General features: G+C 53.9%; 1 protein-coding gene across 1 annotated transcript in view; it reads left to right on the forward strand.

The window, feature by feature from the left end:
* Positions 1-6: 6 nt before the first annotated feature.
* The window catches only part of TUBGCP2 (tubulin gamma complex associated protein 2), a 17,478-nt gene continuing 9,151 nt past the window's right edge, over positions 7-8,333 (forward strand). Inside the window, 6 exon segments of the mRNA XM_015426308.1 lie at positions 7-79; positions 239-398; positions 4,827-5,034; positions 5,446-5,645; positions 6,616-6,805; positions 7,156-7,301. Of these exon segments, the coding sequence (XP_015281794.1) occupies positions 8-79; positions 239-398; positions 4,827-5,034; positions 5,446-5,645; positions 6,616-6,805; positions 7,156-7,301 (976 nt within the window). The 5' untranslated portion in view covers position 7.

Consider the following 8,333-nt stretch of genomic DNA (forward strand, 5'->3'; position numbering starts at 1 on the left):
ACCCAAGATGACGGCGCAGGAGCTGGAGGAGCTGCGGAAGCAGCTGGGCACCGTCGCCACCACCTCCGCCGCCCTGCAGGTAGAGGGCCTCCCCCCCCCCCAAACATGAGCAAGGTGGTTGAAGTTGGATCATCAGTCCCCACCCCCACCCCCCCGGAGCCGCTGCTGCCGCTGCCTGATCCGGCACAGAGGCCCTCTGAAAGCCAGGTTTGCTGCCTGTCCTCTCTTTTCTTGGCAGCCTCTGGAGTTTGTTCGAAAGACGCTCAGAGAGAAGCAGAACAAGAAGAATTCTGGCCAGCTCGTCCCATCGTTTCCTGCCTGGGTGTACGAGAGACCAGCGCTCATTGGGGATTTTCTCACTGGCTCCAGTTTGAGCACAGACACAACAGTGCCCATAGGTGAGGAGTCGTGCAAGAGTGGCGGGTGAGCGCCCCCCTGCCTACGTGTTCGCCACACCTTCATCTAGGTGTTTATAGTCTGCCTTTCTTCCCCGTGGAGACCCAAAGCCAGCGTGGAGTAGTGATTAAGAGCAGTGGACTCTAATTTGGAGAGCCGGGTGTGATTCCCCACTCCTCCTCCTCCTCCACATGGAGCTTGCTGGGTGACCTTGGGCCAGTCACAGTTCTCTCAGAACTCTCTCAGCCCCTTCTGCCTCACTGTTGTGGGGAGAGGAAGTGAAGGCGATTGTATCTTAGGGTAGAGAAAAGTGGGGTATAACAAAAACCCCTCTTCTTTAAAGCACCTCACAACCTGAGTCTTCTCTCCTCTGTTCTCTCCTCACAACAACCACCCTGTGAGGTCAGCCGGGCTTTGGGGGTTTTCCCCTCCCTCAAAGTAAGGAAACTACACGCTGTGTTGTTTACAAGTATTTTTACAACTATTATTCCAATAAAGCTTTATGTATGTTACTTGTAGTGAGTCTTTCTCACTAAGACTCAGTGCAGGTCTCACGCAGTACACACATCAGGGCAGTTGACAGGATGGGACCAGTGTTCCCTCTAAGTTGAGTGAGTGCGAGCTAGCTCACAGTTTTTTAGCCTCCAGCTCACACATTGTTGTCTTAGCTCAAAAAGGATGGAAAACTAATTTATGCAGCAGCCAAATCGCTCGCTCACCACTTTAATGCCAGCAGCTCACAAAGTAGAATTTTTGCTCACAAGACTCCATAGCTTAGAGGGAGCATTGGATGGGACCAATATTCCCTTTAAGCTGTGGAGTCCTGTGAGCAGAAATTCTACTTTGTGAGCTGCTGGCATTAAAGTGGTGAGCAGGTAGTTTGGCTGCTGCATAAAATTAGTTTGCTTTGGAGCCATCTTTCCTGAGCTAAGACAAAAATGTGTGAGCTGGAGGCTAAAAAACTGTGAGCTAGCTCACACTAACTCAGCTTAGAGGGAACACTGGATGGGACATCCAGTTAGCAATCTCATAGGATTAGAGTCTCAGAAGCAAAGCATAAGTATCACTGTAACCTGTAAAACAATGCAGAAACTACACAGTAGGATAATGTCTACAGCAACAGAGGCTGTCCTGTGCATACGGATAGTGTCCAGAGTCCTTTGTCCTTTATTAAAGCATCTTCCTGAGTCATTCCAATATTGCCCCATTACCTTAGTGAAAATGCTGTTCTCAATAGTTCAGTTCTGCACAGTCTGCGGAATGCCCAGGAGAGAGCGGCACCTGCAAAAGGCCCCACGGAGATGAGCAAAGCTGTCGCAATAGCACAGCAGGAGAGGCTCGGCAGGGGTGGGGGTCTGAGGCCGTGAGATGCTCCATATGTGACAGCCATTGTCTTGACTTCACCCTGGTCACTGATGGGCAGCTGATGGAGTGAATGTTTCGCGTATCTGTGTGAGATGGGTAGGAGGTTGCCCAGAAGAGGAGAGAAGAAATTATGCTCCACCTGTCTTGAAGAGGAAGGGTTCGTGGAGTTTGTGATGAGGGAAGGCGGTTCTGAAGGATAACCCAGTACAGAAACAGAGAGCTCGAGAGGCCCTGCTTTATGCACCTGGATTTACCTGGGTGCCAGTGGAGAAGGTCTGCTGCTGGTCCATTTTGGTGCAAAACTTTGGGTTGTACTCTGATTGGTGCCCCTTTTGATCTGGGACCCTGTTGGTGCAGATTTAGGAGTCAAGCTCTGTGGTAGGGTAGTGTTGCTAACCTATGATGCAAGAGCTACTTGAATATGCACAGGAAATGTACCAGGCTAGGCGAGACTATTGGCAAAGATCAGTAACCAGGAGACGGGCAGATGATCCTTTGTGGGTTTACGGTATCATCAAAGAGCTGTACTTGCAAAGACAACGTCATTAGTTTAGATGATGATTTATTCTGCGGAAAAAACAAAAAGGGCTCACGGGCCAAGGCCCCCCCCCCCCCTCAGTCATCCTTTTTAAACCGGTCGGAGATCATGAACAGGCCTCGGGCAAGCTAGTCCCTTAAGGTGTGGCCAAGACGTCCACTTTGCCGGGATGGTTGAAGCACTACATTTTGCACCCGTGACTTTTTGTAGGTCCATATAAGTTGATTGAATACTGACTGATCAGGGGGGGTTAAATGGGATCACAGAAGACAGGAAATCTGGCAGAGATCTTTACCTGGGACATGGCCATCCACTTGGGCCACTTCTTAAGGTTCACTTCTGTCTGTCTTAAAAGCCGCCTTAACTTTTCTGCCCTGAGGCCTCTGCTGTTCCTTGCCTGCCAGAAGGGCCGGGTCATTTCCTGTTATGTCCGTCCTTCCCACCATGTTTGCTCCCATTAAAACTGATTTAGACAAACTTACTTTTTAACCAGAAGTTCAAACAAAACATTTTAACAGTTATATAAAAACTGTGAAAGATTCTTTTGGATTCTGTAGGATAAAATCAGTGCCATATGCAGATATATGTTCTGGGATAGAATTTGTCTTGGATATGAGAGCTGCCAAGCCTGTGGCTGAAGCAAAGCTGTGAGATAAATGTGACAATGAGTTTTTAAAAGAGATTTGGAGCCAGGTTTTTTGGGTATGAACTTAGATCATAGGATCATAGAGTTGGAAGGGACCTCCAGGGTCATCTAGTCCAACCCCCCGCACAAATCAGGAAATTCACAAATACCTCCCCCTCCATGCACCCCCAGTGACCCCTGCTCCATGCCCAGAAGATGACAAAAAACCTCCAGGATCCCCGGCCAAACCAGCCTGGAGAAATATTGCTTCCTGACCCCAAAGTGGTGATCGACATTTCCCTGGGCGTGTAAGGAAGGGCCACGAGAACTAAGCACTGAGGCAACCCTTCCTGCCCTCTCGTGATCTGCCTGAGTTTACAGATCATGAAGAACTGTAATTGTAATACTTACGATGGAGGGGTTTGTATTCTTTGGGAATTTTTCTTTTTGCATTTTGTTGTTTACTGTGAATAAGCTTGCAAAGGACTATTGGCTGACTTAAGTCCCACAACACAGCTACAGTTTCTGTGTTTCTGATGCTTTTTGACGTGTGGATATTGCTTAAATGCCGGATTGCATGGGACTGAGTCCATAAGGCCCCAAACGTTTTTCACTTTTTTGACACAGGAATAAGTTGCATTTTGAAAATGTGGTATGTTGGACCACTGATGAAAATAAGCATGTCCAAATAGATAGTTTTAAAAGGGCATCAGATAGATGCATGGAAGAATCCAGTGGCTGCTAACCCTGGTGACTAAAGGGAACCAAGAACCTGAAAAGGTAAGTCAGTTAATGCTGGCCCTCTGCTCGGCTTGACTTACTTTTTCAGGTTCTTGATCCTAGTTTTCGGAGTTAAGTTTGTTTCCCTTCTTTGTTCAAAGACTAGAGGGAACCTCCACGTTCAGAGGCAGTCAACCTCTGAATTGCAGGGCCCGGAGGCAACATCAGGGGAAGGCCTCAACATCTCTCCTGTTGTCGGAACCTCCAGAGGACCTGGTTGGCCCCTGTGTGAGACAGGAGGCTGGACTAGATGGACCCTCCCTGGTCGGATCCAGCAGGGCTCTTCTTACGTTCCTATCAGGGGAGGCCTTGTCCTCTATGCCCTGTTGCTGGCGCTCCAGAGGAACTGGTTGGCCCCTGTGTGAGACGGGAGGCTGGACTGGAGGGACCCTCACTGGTCTGACCCAGCAGGGCTCTTCTTATGTTCCTATCAGGGGAGGCCTTGTCCTCTATGCCCTGTTGCTGGCGCTCCAGAGGAACTGGTTGGCCCCTGTGTGAGACAGGAGGCTGGACTAGATGGACCCTCCCTGGTCTGATCCAGCAGGTCTCCTCTGAGGCTCTTAAATGCATTCAGTAGTGCTGGTGACCAGAGTGATTTATGTTCTGTGAAACCTTCTGTTGGTTTAGCAGTTGCCTTTTCGTGAGCCAGTTTGGTGTAGTGGTTAAGAGTGTGGATTCTAATCTAGGAGAACCGGGTTTGAGTCCCCACTCTTCCACATGCTGCTGCTGGTGGGACCTTGGGTCATAAGTTCTTTCAGAGCCATTTTCTCACATGCAGTTCTCGAGAGAGCTCTCTCAGCCCCACCTACCTCACAGGGAAGGGAAGGGAAAGGAGTTTGTAAGCCGCTCTGAGACTCCTTTGGGTAATGAAGGGTGGCGTATAAATCCAATCGCCGCTTCTCTTCTTCTTTATATAAGGATATTTATACTGTTTAAAAACCAGCAGGATCTAAGTTCAGATTTATATTTCGTATAAATACTCTTTCATCAACCTTTTTGTTTCTTTGGGGGGGAGGTTCTGTTGGGCTGGGCTGGCTACAGATACTGCGCGGGAGCGGGTGTTCCCTCCTTTTTGAACGTACTTTTGAGTTGCTGCTTTCTACCCTTGTGTTTCTTTACCAGGATCGTTACCCCTGGCGTCCCAAGAGTCTGCGGTCGTGGAGGACCTCTTGTACGTGTTGATCGGCGTGGATGGCAGATACATCACTGCGCAGCCCCTTGTTGGGAGAGAGAACCGCACTTTCCTGGTGGACCCTAACTTGGACATGTCTGTCAAGGAACTGGTCACCCGGATCCTCCCCGTGGCTGCAAGTTACTCCATAGTGACAAGGTACCAGCTGTCGCCGTGGGTCTTTCCAGGCTACAGGTAGGGAGGGGGCAGCTGGCCATTTATAGGTGCTCTGTGGTGGGAAAGTTCATCTAAGAACTGTCTCTGGTCAGCTCAGACCGTGCCAGGCCCGGGCGCTGTAAAAATCACCCTGCCCATGCAGCTGTTGGCACCTATTCCGGGGCACTGTTGTGCTCACGGCCTGTGGTGGGACTTGTGAGAGAGCAGCCGCTGCCACCGCTGCCACCCCTGGGGTCTGCCCAGGAGACACGTCCTCGTGGGTTGGTGGGGGAGGGGGGGTCTCCCTGGCTCCGTTCCAGGGCTCCTGCCGCTCTGCTCTGTGGCGCCAGAAGGGCCCCGGGCGTGGGGGTCGGTTTGGGCGGGAGCGCCCTGACCTCTGCCTCTGCCCCCCAGGTTCATTGAGGAGAAGTCCTCCTTTGAGTACGGGCAGGTCAACCACGCCCTGGCGGCCGCCATGAGGACCCTGGTGAAGGAGTACATGATCCTGGTCACCCAGCTGGAGCACCTGCAGCGCCAAGGGCTGCTCTCCCTCCAGAAGCTCTGGTTCTACATCCAGCCCACCATGAGGACCATGGAGATCCAGGCCTTCCTCGGTGAGCGGGGGGGGGGAAAAGGGGGGGGGGGGGGTGAGTGGGGGGGGCCGTTCTCTCTCTCTCTCTCTCTCTGGTGTGTGTGTGTGTGTCTGGGGGGGCTGGCTGGCTGTGGAGTCTGGCCCCGTTCCTCGTCCACCGACGTGCCCCCCTCCTCCTCCTCCTCCTCCGAGCACTCCCCTTTCCCTCTGCCCTTAGAGCCAGGGCCCAGATCGCTTCTTGTCCGGAGTCCCGAGTGAGAGTTCAGCCTCTCCCACCCACCCAGCCAGGTCTTGGGCTTCAGCACAGGGCGGGGCTAATTGGAGGAGATGAGGGAGCACGCACCCCCCCCCCCCCGCAGCCCCGCAGAGAAGAAGGCACGTGCGGAAGCACACACACACACCCCCCCGGTGAGGCCTGGTTCCCTGGGTCACATGCTTTGGACACCCTTCCAGGAGGACTCCTCCTCCACCACCCACACCCTTCCAGGCCGTCGTAACTGGCGCTGTTCAGACCCTTTCAGAATGGAGGTGGGGAGGAAGATCTCTTGCCGCCTTAGGGGCTCGTTGAGGACAGTGGGTGGCTGAGGCTGGCTGGTGGGTTGGGTGTCCCGGCACCGTGAGGGGGAGGCGCGTCTCCTGCAGGGCCCCCTTGGCGGGGGGGGGAGGAGGGGCCCTTGGCTCCCCCCGCCCAGATTTCTCTGCAGATTCCTCCCCCCCCCGCCCCCCAGCAGGAGAACGTTGATCCTCCCCCAAGGCTCTTTCCAGGGGTCCCCCAGGAGCACCGTCATCGTGTACATGTTTTTTTTTGGGGGGGGGAGGTATTTGGGGCTGCCTTGGGAGGGAGGGATCGGTAGAAGTCCCCTCCTTGTGCCCACAGAAATCTAGGCAGGATCCAACCCCGGGACAGCCAGGCGGTTGCTGCAGGCGGTTTTGTGTGTGTTCAGGGGAGCGAGTGAAGTCCCCCTTTCTTTCCTTCCTTCCTCCCCCCCCAGCTGCTTCTGTGGACAAAGGGGACTGCCTGGGGGGCTCCACCCTCAGCCTGCTCCACGACAAGACGTTCAACTACACGGGGGACAGCCAGGCGCAGGAGCTGTGCCTCTACCTGACCAAGGCCGCCAGCGTCCCCTACTTTGAAATCCTGGAGAAGTGGATCTACAGGGGAATTATCAACGACCCTTACGGGTATGGCTCACTGCGCCTCCCTCTTCCCGGCGGCCGTCAAAATAGAGTGGGTTTTAGCAGAGGCATGATTTTGTGGACGGGAGGGGGTGTTTGCATACGGGAGACTTTTTCTCATCCGAGTTGGCGGAGCTTTTATTTCAGGCTTTGTCCGCTTGAATGCCCTTGCGGAATTGCACACCCTGGACATTCTGGTGCCCTGGCTGTAACCGGAAGAAAGAAGGGCCCTGGCAAACCGGAGGGAACCCCCCCCCCCAGTCTCTACACTGCAGCCTCCACCCCCCCCACGCCCCCCCACACACGCACGTTTCTCTGCGCCTTTCTCCAGAACCTCACCTGTTTTAATCCTGCAGTGAGTTCATGGTGGAAGAACATGAGCTGCAGAAGGAAAAGATCCAGGAAGATTATAACGATAAATACTGGGATCAAAGATACACCATTGTTCAGCAACAGATTCCCTCCTTCCTGCAGAAGATCGGAGACAAGATACTGAGCACAGGTGAGGAGCGGGGGGACTGGGGAGCTCACTGAACACAGAGGAGACGTTGTTCCAGGCGCCCAAAGCTGGAGTTTTGTGTCTGAGGAGTCAAAATACTTCCGTAGCTTGTTCATTTCAAGAGCTGCTTGTTGGGAGTGTGAGAAGGTGACGTGGCCCAACAGACCTCTTCAGCAGAGATGTTTGTCGCTTAAGAATCTGAGAGGCAGAATGCGAAGGACTCTTCTGGAAAAACCGGCCCATAATTTGCTCCACGGTTTACTCAGAACTGAGCTTCCTGTGGCAGAACCGCTTTTGTGATTCTGTGCCAGGCCGGTGGGCCTTGTGACTCTCAGCGGCCTCCAGCATCAGCCCCACGGTGAGGCCAGACCGACCGGTCAGCCCTTCCACAGGCCCAGAGCCCCCCTCGGCTGCCCTCAGGGGGGGGTCCCCATTAACCAGCCAGCCACAGCTGCCAGTGGGGGGGGGGGCCCCTGGCTTGCCTGCTGCTGGGCCTCCGCTCCACCCTCCAGCAGGGAGCGCTGCCCCTCTGCGGACACCCCGCCCCCGTGCCGCGGTCTCCGTGAGGGAGGTGGTGCCACTTAGTGGAGGGTGGCTCATGCGCTGAGGCCTTGCAACCCGCCGCAGCAGTGGCCAGCTGCACTTAAACGGCCAGCCCAACGTGGTTCTGTACCGACGTCTTCAGTCGGCTGGGGACTCGCCTGGTGCAGTCCAGGACGACTCAGCTACTCCACAGAGGGGGTGTCAGGCCCCGGTCCAGAGTGACACTCAATAACGCCGGCTTTGGCAGTGACAAGTTTAGTGGAGCATATGCAAGATCCAGGAAGTCATCGTGTTAGGACTAAAGACTTTTGGCAGGTACAATCTTATTATAGAAAATCCAAGCAGGCCCCATGGATCCCCCATGTCACACACGTACTCTGCCCAACATGGCCAGGCCAGCCAGGAGAGAGAGAGAGAGAGAGACCTGGTAGTTGAGAGTCCGAGATGATGCAGGAATCCGTTCGAGGCCCCACCTTCCCCTGGGAAAGGGAA

Source organism: Gekko japonicus, unplaced genomic scaffold (genome assembly GCF_001447785.1).
Source record: "Gekko japonicus isolate JY-2015 unplaced genomic scaffold, Gekko_japonicus_V1.1 scaffold557, whole genome shotgun sequence".
NCBI lineage: Eukaryota > Metazoa > Chordata > Lepidosauria > Squamata > Gekkonidae > Gekko > Gekko japonicus.